Source organism: Anolis sagrei, chromosome 5 (assembly GCF_037176765.1).
Source record: "Anolis sagrei isolate rAnoSag1 chromosome 5, rAnoSag1.mat, whole genome shotgun sequence".
Classification (NCBI taxonomy): domain Eukaryota; kingdom Metazoa; phylum Chordata; class Lepidosauria; order Squamata; family Dactyloidae; genus Anolis; species Anolis sagrei.
In genome coordinates, this window is record NC_090025.1 from 103,326,506 (window position 1) to 103,339,413 (window position 12,908).

The following is a 12,908-nucleotide window of genomic DNA, read 5'->3' on the forward strand; positions in this document are numbered from 1 at the left end:
TTATGGAAACAAGGATTGGCAGTAAAGCCTCACTGGAAACCCCTTTCCCCCACAGTAACTCTTTAAAGAGTGAATTTCCCTTCCGAGGGTAGATTTCTCTCACTTCCTGTTGTCTCACCCCTGTTTGTAACTATGAGTCATTTGTAAGTCAGATGTTTGTAACTCGGGGATTGCTTGTATATTCATAAGCATGGTTCCAGAACTGATACTTAACCATAGAGTTTAGAGTGCAAATACAAATATTTTTTCAGAGATTATTCTTCTCAGACATTTGCAAATTTTAGTCTTGAGGATATTCAAAATGGGTATCTGTATATGTTCTAACGTTGGCTCTCAATATCTCCATTTGTAAAGGATCATTGTGATGACAATGATGTTGCTTCTGGAACCTTTAGAATACTTGTGGCTAATGAGGGTTGCGGCTTCACCGGAGAGAAGTGCACTAAAAGGATTACTATTCTGATGGACAGTGGAGAGATTGAACTCTACAATGGAAATGTAAGTATGCCCCTTTTTCTCCATCTTTACAGAAGTGCCATTGTGGAAGAACAGGTTTTCAATGATTTTCTAATATTTGAAAATGGCATTTCCCACATCGAATGGGAGAAATATTCATTGTTGGTAGCTCTGCAATGAGATAGACATTTCTGAGGACTTTGACGGATGATGAAACTATTCTGTGATTGGTTTTAAAGGAGTAGTTGTGTTAGTCCTTTGCAGCATAAGAAGGAAAGGGAAGGGGAGAAAAGAAATGTAGCATCACCTTTCAGACTAGCTGGTTTTTATTTTTACATGGGCTTTCATGAAGCTAAAGCCAGTACTGGATGACATGCCCAGGTCTATTCTGGTTTTTTTTTTTTTTCACCAACCAACATCCTTTCTTTCTGGCAAGAAAATTGAAGAAGCAGTTGGAAAATATGGAAGGGTTAAAAATGGAAAACAATGCTTTAGGACTTGTACAATTCTTTGTTTGAGGTAGGGTGACTGGCAGGATGAAACTGTGTGTGAAAACACTCTAGGTCAAGAAGAATTTATTTATTTATTTATTTATTTATTTATTTCTAGTTGTCCCCTGCCATGCGTTGCTGTGGCCCAGTCTGTGTATATGTGTTTTGTGTATGCATGTGTGTGTTTGCATATATACGTTTGTGTGTGTGTTTTGTGTATGTCTTGTAATGTATTTTTTGTTTTTTGGCTTTTTAAGTCTCTTCTGGTATGCTTTTCAGTGTTTATATGAGTGATGGTCACTTGTTTTGTGTCCAAATCTGGTGTCAATTTGCCCAGTGGTTTTTAAGTTATGCTAATCCCACAAACGAACATTACATTTTTATTTATATAGACTAGCTGTCCCCTGCCATGCATTGCTGTGGCCCACTCTGGTGGTCATGGGGGTTCTCTGTGGGAGGTTTGACCCAATTCTATTGTTGGTGGATTCAGAATGCTCTGTGATTGTAGGTGAACTATACATCCCAGTAACTACAACTCCCAAATGTCAAGATTCTATTTTCCCCAAACTCCACCAGTGTTCACATTTGGGCATATTGAGTATCCGTGCCAAGTTTGGTCCAGATCCATCATTGTCTGAGTCCACAGTGCTCTCTGGATGTAGGTGAACTACAACTCCCAAACCAAAGGACACTGCCCACCAAACCCTTCCAGTATTTTCTGTTGGTCATGGGAGAACTGTGTGCCAAGGTTGGTTAAATTCCATCATTGGTGGGGTTCAGAATGCTCTTTGATTGCAGGTGAACTATAAATCTCAGCAACTACAACTCCCAAATGACAAAATCAATTTTTTTGAGTGAAGGACATATATTGGGTGGTTAGGTGTCTTGTGTCCAAATTTGGTGTCAATTCGCCCAGTGGTTTTTGAGTTCTGTTAATCCCACAAACGAACATTACATTTTTATTTATATAGATTTACCCTATTTATATCCTGCCTTCCTCAACCCCGAACGGGACTCAAAGCAGCTTTACATATAGTCAACCATTCAGTGCCTTAAAACACATAGAATAAAAACAAACATTTAAATTAAGAATTAAAATTAATGCAAATGAAAACATTTAAAAACATTACATTCACTGTTAAAAACCATGCCATCCACAATCTTAATCTGGAAGAAGAAAAAGAAGAGGCAGTATTTGATGGACATAATCTCCCTCTCTGCCCCCCCCCCCCCAAACACACACACACACACATCTCCGTTGCCTTTTGTCTCAGATCTTTATTTAAGCTTTAGGGCAGGAGCCTGCTCTGTTGTTCTTTGGCCGTTGATGATGCTGAATAAATAAATGATGATCATGATGATGAAACCTTGTTTCTTGAAAAGAAAGAACATTATCTAGACACACTGCATTTCACTATCTTTGTTATCTGCAAGTAAGGGGACAAACAGAAGGACAAACTGTACAATGTTCCAATCTTTTTCCAAAAGAGAAACAATAATCCATCAAATAAAAAATAGAATACATTAAGGGGATTAAAACCCAGCATAGGTAAAGTGGCAGCAAAGTAATACCTAACTACTGAGTCCCGAGACCCTCTGTGGAGGTTGAGAAGGATGGGGTATACATGTTCTAAATAAATAAATAACTTGAAACCAAATGGATTCAAGTTTCCAGTGCAAAAGGTCTTGCATCCAAGAGTATTTAAGAAACTTGAAGAAATAATTTTAGAGCCACTGTCAGGAATAACAGAGAATTGTTTTCAGAGTAGGATTGGTCCAAGCTGACTGGAAGTAGGCAAATGTTCTTCCCATCTTCAAGAAGGTCATAGAATCATAAAGTTGGAAGAGACCTCATGGGCGATCCAGTCCAGCCCCCTGCAAAGAAGCAGGAAAATTGCATTCAAAGCACCCCCGACAGATGGCCATTCAGCCTCTGTTTATCACACTCCGGGGCAGAGAGTTCCACTGCTGAACAGTTCTCACAGTCAGGAAGTTCTTCCTAATGTTCAGATGGACTCTCCCTTCTTGTAATTTGAAGCCATTGTTCCGCATCCTAGTCTCCAGGGCAGCAGAAAACAAGCTTGTTCCCTCCTCCCTATGACTTCCTCTCACATATTTATACATGGCTATCATGTCTCCTCTCAGCCTTCTCTTCTTCAGGCTAAACATGTCCAGCTCTTGAAGCCACTCCTCATAGGGCTTGTTCTCCAGACCCTTGATCATTTTAGTCGCCCTCCTCTGGACACATTCCAGCTTGTCAACATCTCCCTTCAATTGTGGTGCCCAGAATTGGACACAGTATTCCAGGTGTGGTCTAACCAAAGCAGAATTGAGGTGTAGCATGACTTCCTTGGATCTAGACATTAGACTCCTATTGATGCAGGCCAAAATCCCATTGGCTTTTTTTGCCACCTCATCACATTGTTGGCTCACGTTTAACTTCTTGTCCACGAGGACTCCAAGATCTTTTTCACACGTATTGCTGTCAAGCCATGCATCCCCCATTCTATATTTTTGCATTTCATTTTTTCTGCCTAAGCGGATTATCTTGCATTTGTCACTGTTGAACTTCATTTTGTTAGTTTTGGCCCCTTTCTCTAATCTGTTAAGATTGTTTTGAAGTCTGCTCTGTCTTCTGAAGTATTGGCTATCCCTCCCAATTTGGTGTCGTCTGCAAACTTGATGATCATGCCTTCTAACCCTTCATCTAAGTCATTAATGAAGATGTTGAACAGGACCTGGCCCAGGACGGAATTACAGATCCACCTAACTGTAGTTTTGCCTAGCCCACATTGGACTAGTTTGTTTGCCAGAAGGTCATGGGGGACCTTGTCGAAGGCCTTACTGAAATCCAGGTACGCTACATCCACGGCATTCCCCGCATCTACCCAGCTTGTAACTATCGAAAAAAGAGATCAGATTAGTCTGGTCTTACTTGTTTTTGATAAATCCGTGTTGTCAAGAAATAGGATCTGAGCAACTTCTGACTAGTCAATGTGTTTACTAAGAACTGGAAAACTAATATTGTATCATTTTTGGACACAATTAAAACTTGGTAGCTTAGAGGAATGCTTTGGATGTAGCATATCTTAATTTCAGTAAGGCTTTTGACATGTTTCCTCTTGCTATTCTTGCAAACACAATGGTGATGTGCGGGTGAACAGTACTACTGTTAGGTGACTCTGCAATTGGTTGAAAGAGTGAAATAAGGGTGCTCAGAAATGGTTGTTCTTTTTAATGCTATATTTATTACAATATAATACAATTGAACAAAGAATAAAATTGCAGTAACACACTGCATTCAGTCTTTTTGTCCTGTGTGCATAGCTTCACTCAGCTCTGGGCTCCTAGAGCCATCAGTTGTGCTGAATATTGTTAGAAGAGGTGGGCTTAAGATATTTATGCTTTTTTGATTTTCATGGGGATCTGGCATCTCAACCCCTGTGAAAGTGGAGAGTCAACTCCTTCAGATCAGAAGTGCCACTCTGCTGACAGCCTGGGTGACACAGGTGCATATCTGTGTCCCAAACTCTCTCCATTGGTGAATGGTCTTGTTTGTTCACATCTTTTATTTTACTGCAAGTTTTACCATGACTCTGATTCTCCCCCTTAGTTTTTCTCTAGAATTCACATTCTTAGGGTTAGAGCTTGCTTTCAGACAGATGTTTGAGGTATCATTTTCCTTGAGTGTTTCTTCCTGTTGGTTCTGGAAAATCAATTTTCCCTTTGTTCTATCAAGGACGTCCTCATGTTCTCTGACAGACTGAAAGGAGTCAATGCATTGTTGAAGTGTGCGGACCTTCTCTCCAATGAGAGCCAAGTGCTGAAATTTGGCAAGTGCAGTCAGAAAGATTTTCCAACAAGAAAAGCAATTTGCATGCAGTTAACTTTTCCTCCATTTTAGACCAAAGTAACTATTTGCAAAATAATTGCATATGACACATGCTGGTGGTGCAAAAGCTCCCATCCCCACCCAATCCAGCTTTTATTCTTTTAACGGGAACTTAAGCAAAGCCAGGAAAGATATGCATATGTGTTTCTTGTAACATTTCAGCAGACTATCGAGATTCCTATCTGAAATTGAACAAGTCAGATGGTTGTGACACTGATAAAGTACTTCCTCATTCTTTGCATACTTCCTGGAGATTTTTATGGTCTCGTAAATCGGTTAAATTAGCCTCCCCACATACACACACACCCACACACACACCACTTGCTTTCCCACCATCAGATCGCCTGAAGATGCCAGCCACAGATGCAGGCAAAACGTTCAGGAGAATATGCTGCTATAACTTGGCCATACAGCTCAGAAACTACACAAGATCCCATTTACTTTTCTTTTGACAGTTTATGTATATTTAAAAAAACCTGGATTGAAGCTGAAAACTATATTTATTTTCAGCTTTCCCCCTTTAACTGTACCATTTCAACTCCCTTATCCTCCTTCTAGAATGCAGATGGACAAGTTCTTTTGCTCAGTTGCTCTAAAGCCTAGCCGCCTGCAGATTGAACCATCCCCCCTGGCTGCAGTATCTCATTGCTTCAGACTTCCATGACCATGACCCCCTGTTGTGATCATTGTCCCCTATTGGGGAAAATCTGGCCACTGTGCTCCATGAGATCACCTTTCACAAGGGTATCTGATAATGCTCAGGACTGAGGCCAGATTGCATGATGACAGGCAGAATAGAAGATACCATGCATCATCACAAAAGATCATGAACTGACTGTTCCTTCCATGCTGTGAAATTGGAGGAGTTACCGGCTATTGAGCTTGCTTAGAAACAGCATTATTATCAGTTGTTTCAAGCTCAAGGAGTAGCTCAGAGTCTCACAACAAGTCTTAAGGCACCTTTGAATAGTCAATTGCTAGATGCCCAGAAAGATTCGATGAAGAGCTAGGCATAGCTTGCAAACTATTTAGAAATAATATGCAAATAATGAGGTCTGTTGAAGGACCTGTATAATTTTCAAATATTTGTTTCTCCATTAACAACTATTTTCAGATTGAGAATGTTTCATATGTCTTATGTGAGGCAAGAGGAAGCAAAAGAAAAGTGTTTCTTTGTCAGTGTTGATGTAGAGATTGTCTGGTTTGCCTACTCTGGAACATGGAACATATTATTGTCCTTTTTTAGGGGTCCCTTTCAAGTGTATGATATTATCTCTGTGATCTACATATGGTTGTGTGTGTATCTTTATCTATGGCTGGATGGCTCTTTGTCAGGAGGGCTTTGATTATGTTTTCTTGCCCTGGTGAAGGGAGTTGGACTGGGCTTTCAGGCAGCATTTCTCAACCTGGGGGTCAGGACCCCTAGGGGGTGGTTGTGAGGAAGTGTCAGGAGGGTCGCCAAAGACCACCAAAAAACACAGTATTTTCTGTGTGGGAGGTTTAGCCCAATTCTGTTGTTGGTGGGGTTCGGAATGCTTTGATGGTTGGTGAGCTATAAATCCCAGTAACTATAACTCCCAAATGTCAAGGTCTCTTTTCTCCAAACTCCATCTGTGTTCATATTTGGGCATATGGAGTATTCGTGCCATGTTTGGTACAGATCCATCATTGTTTGAGTCCACAGTGCTCTCTGGATGTAGGTGAACTACAACTCCCAAACTCAAAGTCAATGCCCACCAAACCCTTCCAGAATTTTCTGTTGGTTGTCCGAGTTCTATGTGCCAAGTTTGGTTCAATTCTATTGTTGGCAGGGCTCAGAATGCTCTTTGATTGTAGGTGAACTGTAAATCCCAGCAACTGACAAAATCCTTTTTGTTAGTGATGGTCCTTCCCTGGGGTAGTAGGTGTATTATGTCCAAATTTGGTGTCAATTCGCCCAATGGTTTTTGAGTTATGTTAATCCCACAAATAAACATTACATTTTTATTTATATAGATGTGTTCAGGCCCGTAGCCAGGATTTCGATTTGGGGGGGGGGGCTGAGTTTGTTTCGGGGGGGGGGGGAGGGCTGAGTCTGAGTGAAAGAGGGTCTACCCTAGCAAACCTTTTGTATTGTTACCCCAATACCCCCATGCATATGGGATATATTGAGTATGGTGATCAGATCATAATATGAATAAACATAAAAGTTTAAATAATGCACCAGTAAGGCTTTTTCGTGAACCACCATGAGAATTTGGGGGGGGGGGCTGAAGCCCCCCAAGCTCCCCCCCCCTCCCCGGCTACATGCCTGGATGTGTTGATGTGATTTGTTTGTATTGTGTGTTTTTTGCTCTCTCATTTTCTTCATCTTTTGTTGTTGTTAATGTATCAACAAAGATTTATTTAAAACAAAAAAAACCAATTCTCAGATTGAGGAAAGCGTCGCTAGATGGCCCCATTACCCCGTCCTCCCTCCAGCCACATGTTGTGCAGAGTAAATCAGAGGATCCACCCCCACCTCCCACTTTCTGCCGACAGCTAGAAAGAACCCTTTCCCCCTTTCTAGAGGGCAGAGTTCAGCTGTTTGCCTTGAGCATTGTAACAGCCAGGAATGTCCCTGCATTCATTCTTCACAGACCTCCAGAGTGATATAGAATTACCATTACCTAAACATCCAAAAGTGCTCTATTGTCCCTGGAACACTGGAGCTTTGCAAACAGGTTTGAAGTGAAACATGAAGCCACAGAATGCTGCTTTGCTTTGGACTTAAATATATAGAATGTTAATCCAACCATTTCCATTGAAAATGGTATTTTTAAGATGTCCAAAAAGCATTCTTCTTCAGTTTTGTGTTATTATTTGGAGACTTGTAGATGCTGCTTTTAAAAGAGCTCAAATCAATACAAATACAAATGAAATGATATGAAAATTAGCTAAATTATAAAACCACAAAAGTTAGGAGTCAATTTTGTATTTGCCAAGTCAGGGTTTTTTCTTTCTTGCTCTTTTCTCTGAGTACACATTAGTATTTGTTGTGACTGAATTTTCTGAAACTTTTGGTCCAATCAGTCTACACTACCAAATTAACCCAGTTATAATTCAGACTATTTAGCCCCAGGCTGCCCAGGATTTATCTCATTAGCATCATTCCTACCCTATAATACACTGTACTGAAATTATATTTCTATCCACACTCCAAATTCAAATCAGCCCAGTTTGAGAATCAGTTCTCCAGGAACTGATGGTATGAGCTGTCCATCCTAGATTCTTCTCAACAACAACAATTTTATTACGGTCCATAGAACCATCAGTAAAACCAAAAATCATTATAAATATGAAAAAATAGATTCAATAGACATGTAAAGTATAAAATTTAAGAAGGAACATGATGCAGGTTTATTGTCAATCTATGGATGTGTTTTCCTAACTCAAAATCCATGTCTCTCTGTGGAGGTTCAGCAATAGGTTCAGAGGATAAAAAATGACTTCACACAGCTAATTTTGAACCATGAGGATGTCAGTCTAAACTTTATTGCCAAGGACCACAGATCTTTACATATTCAATAAAATATAATAACAAGTCCCAGGGAGGCTGGGGTTCAAGATGAGCAGGAAGGGCATCGAACAGCAGCAAGTATGATGAAGCAATTTGAAGACTCTGGTTCTCACCCTGTGGATCTCCAGGTGTTTTGGCCTACAACTCCCAGAATTCCCAGCCAGTTTACCATCTGTTAGGATTTCTGGGAGTTAAAGGCCAAAACATCTGGGGACCCATAGCTTGAGAACCACTGCTCTAAGACGTGTGTTAAGACAAAAGCAAAATAATAAATTATATATTTAAAACATAAAAGCAAGGGGAAATGCATGGTGAATAATTCAGCTGTGGGAATCACTCTTACAAGACGTAGAGACTGCTGTCAATTCAGATGGCTAAATTGGATTAGATAAATGCAACACACCAAAATTCAGTTCTTTCTGTGTTTTGCTAGGAGTGTACAATCTAGATTGAAGTGACTTCAAGAGGTGGGAGGAAGGTAGGTTGCTGGGTGCCAAGTGTTGCCATTTTTAACAAGTCCAGTACTGCTTGTTGGGATGTAGCTGCAGCAGATAGGGGTGCAAAGAGTGCTTCACTTACTTGCGAGTAAACTTCTCAAACTGGGCTGATTTGAATTTGGAGTGTGGATAGAAATATAATTTCAGTACAGTGTATTATAGGGTAGGAATGATGCTAATGAGATAAATCCTGGGCAGCCTGGGGCTAAATAGTCTGAATTATAACTGGGTTAATTTGGTAGTGTAGACAAGCCCCTAGAACCCACTATCTGAATATCTGGGTATATTCTGAATTTTTCATGTGCTTTGTCTGAAAGCACATTTCTTTTGACAGTAGAGGGTACCTAACCCCAAAACTTTACAACTAGTCCATATCTGAGTCAAGATTCCATTGTTAACATCCAAATACTCCAATTTGATGTCCTCTGATTTTTTAAAAGTAAAATTAGTACCGTTTTATTAATATAAAGAGTGGTTACACTGTATTTTTAGAGTTTTCTTATGTGCATCATCCAGGATGAAAACAGCTAGATTCTATCTTTCAAAAATGGAAGATCTATCCTCTGTTTCTTACTTACTTTCAGTATTCTTGGGGCTACCACAAGTGAAAGCTAAAACCGTTGCATTGTTTCCTTAAATGTTTAAAGACCCTTCCCTCATTTCATTTAATGACAAAGTTGAGACTTCATAATGACAACTCTGACGCATTCTCTCAATCCTATCCCTATTTGTTTTTTAGATAATGCCTTATGCCGAGATCCAAAATTATGAAAGCTTGCACATTTTTGCCACTTTTGGTTGGCTGAATAAAAGTTTTATATTAATACAATTGGCTTTATTTATTTATTTAAAACATTTATATTCCGTCCTTCTCATCCTGGGACACAAATTTACACACACATATATAAATATTAAAAAAAACATTTATCAAAATATTAAAATACACCATTTAAAACTGTCCTAGTCATCCGTGTCGAATCTAAATGGCCTGGTCATCTTTCCTATTGCTGCTTTATTGCCCTGTCCCGAAAGCTGGGTCCCACAGCCAAGTTTTTACCATCCTTCTAAAGGACAGGAGGGAGGGGGCCAACCTGAACTCACCAGGAAGGGAGTTCCATAGCTGGGGAGCAATCACCGAGAAGGCCCTGTCTCTTGTCCCCACCAATCGCGCCTGTGACAATGGCGGGACAGAAAGCAGAGTCTCCCCAGAGGATCTTAATCTCCGCAATGGTACATAGGAGGAGATGCGTATCCACAGATCCAACTGTTCACAGCTTGAAAAAAAAGAGACAAATCCTAACTTTGCTATTTTATATAAGGGGAAACATGTTACTACACCAAAGAATGTAGTGGGACTTGAGTGTCCCTAGATTCTTGTATCCATGCGGTGAGGGTAGGAGATTGTCCTAGAACCAAACAGCAATGGATACTGAAGGCCCACTGGTTCCCCCCTCCCCCTCTATTACTGACATGGAAAGCATTGTTTTTGTTTGACTGAGCCTTAAAGCCTGTACCTTTTTACCTGAGAATGTCCCACTACACTTATAAATGTGCAAGTAAACATGCATTGGGTCACCTTACATAATTTGGCACAAGATGTTAGGCATCATTGACTAGGTGTTGGCTTTTGATTAGTTGATAACTACTATCGACTCCTGGAATTGGTTCCCACTTTCACATTTCTAAGTTGATACTAATACAATATTTTTATAGTTTCATTGGAATTAAATTAAAAGAGAAAGACATGATTCTGGAAATCTGGTGCCAGCTTTTTAGCCAGATGCTAAAATGTTTCTGGCTTGCAGAGACAGTGTCAGTCAAACAGTTGAGCTGAACTAATGTATTAATTCTTTATGTATGTTTTTGCGTATCTTCTTCACCATAAAGTATTCTTCTGTATACTCCAGTGAAATGTACCAGTTCATAACAAAAACCATAGAAAGTATCCAAGAAAACTATCCCATGGAATGACACCTGATTTGGGGAGATGACACTTAGACGATCCGTTCCTCAGCTTTCTTGTGGATCACTACATCTTCTCTATTCACCTCCATTTGTATCTATTTTGAGCATGAGTTGACCAATATTTATGTTTTTTTCTCTTTCCTGTTTTTTTACGTATAACTTGCGGAGATGGGAAACATCAAACACGTAACAGAGAAAGTAACAGAGATTGATAAGGCTGAACATTGGTACAGCAGGAACCTTCAGCTGTTTGCATCAGCATTATTAGATCTGAGGAGTGAGCAAGATCTCTCAAAGTCCCAGGGTGCAGAACATTACTGCCAAGCTCCTGTATGCTGAATGATCTCAGACAGAAGCAAACAATCCCATTATTGGGTTGCTCTGAGATTTTCGGGCTGTATGGCCATATTTCAGTAGCATTCTGTCCGGATGTTTTGCCTGCATCTGTGGCAAACATCCTCAGAGGGTTGTTCAGAGATCAACATCAGGAGAGAATGCTACTAGAACATGGTCATACAGCCCAAAAAACTCACAGCAGCCCAGTGATTCTGGCCATGAAAGACATCGACAATCCCCTTATTGTCAACAGTGCTTGGGCTATGATCCCGTATGATGAAATATAATCTCAGATATTATATTAGATTCATGCTGCTGAGATATCTGTATTTTGTTTCTTATGGAGGTTAACATCCTGACATCTCCAAGAGAGGAAGCCAGCTTTGAAGTCCTGAAGTCTGGACGCTACTACATTCTGCTACTGGGTAGAGGGATCTCTCTGATTTGGGACCAAGATATGGGAATTACTGTTATTTTGAAAGAGAATTACAAAGTAAGTGCATTCTGGTTTATTACATAATGCAGCTTTCTTTATTAGATCTGTATTTTTGTGTGTGCATACCAACCCTGTTATGTTCGAACAAGTTCACAAAGTAGCTTAATTTACAACTACAGCAGAGTCGCCCTTATCCAACTTTCTGTATTATCCAACACAGTCTGCCTCCTGCCTGGATCCACAGGTGAGGGAAGTGGAGTGTACATTTACCTGTGGAATGATGTCCAGGGTTTGTTTTGGTGCTAAATTAGTAAATAAAGTAATTACTACATAACGTTACAGTGTATTGAACTGCTTTTTCTGTTAATTTGTTGTAAAACATAATGTTTTGGGGGCTTAATTTGTAAAATCATAATGTAATGTTTAATAGGCTTTTCCTTCATCCCTCTTTATTATCCAACCTTTTTGCTCATCCAACGTTCTGCCAGCCCGTTTATATTGCATAAGCCAGACTCTGCTGTATATCTATAATATTCCTATGGTACAGTGAGAAAATGTGGAAGGGACTTTCTCCAGTTTTTTCAAAGAAATTTGAAAATGCGTAAGTACACTGGAGAAATACACCGCAATGAGTCGCCATTGGGCTGAGAATTGCAGTATATAAGCGAAGTAAATAAATAAATAAAATAAAATAAATACTCCTTTGAAATACTTTCTCCCTAGTCAAGTATTTCCCAGCATAATGCTTTATTTATCCAAAGGATATAGTGCAAAGGGATTATATACTGTACAGTTCAGTGATTTCAGTGTTGTTGTATTATTATTATTATTATTATTATTATTATTAATAATAATATGTTATTTATATCCCACCACCATCTCCCCAAGGGGACTTGGGGCGGCTTACATGAGGCCACGCCCATCAATACAATATACACAATATAAAACAAAAACACAACAGAAAATATAAAGAATAAAATAACCTAAAATACAAAACCAATGTATGTAAGCAATGCAACAATAAATAGTCAAAACATTGAATTTGTAATAGAATGCTAGATTTTGGCCAGACAGGCCTGGGTTCATATATCAATGGTTCTCAACTTTTTTTTTGACCAGGGACCTCTTCTCCAACATTCGTACCGAAAGGATTATGAATCAGTTTTTGATCAACTTTAGATTTGGTTATTTGGCGTTATTTGGGGTGCTGATTCAAAAAATTGCATTGGATAGACCACATCGGCTCTAGTTTCTGATACAAAAGATATACCATCCAGTAGTCACCATCTGCTCACTC

The 12,908-nt window shown here is 39.6% G+C and overlaps 1 protein-coding gene across 2 annotated transcripts in view; it reads left to right on the forward strand.

Annotated features, from left to right (window-relative positions):
• Positions 1-12,908, forward strand: part of VWF (von Willebrand factor) — a 161,484-nt gene that overhangs the window by 56,502 nt on the left and 92,074 nt on the right. For both annotated transcript variants that reach the window (XM_067468939.1, XM_060778086.2), the window contains 2 exons: positions 355-498; positions 11,522-11,668. In XM_067468939.1, coding sequence (XP_067325040.1) covers positions 355-498; positions 11,522-11,668 — 291 coding nt within the window. The remainder of the gene's footprint in view (positions 1-354; positions 499-11,521; positions 11,669-12,908) is intronic.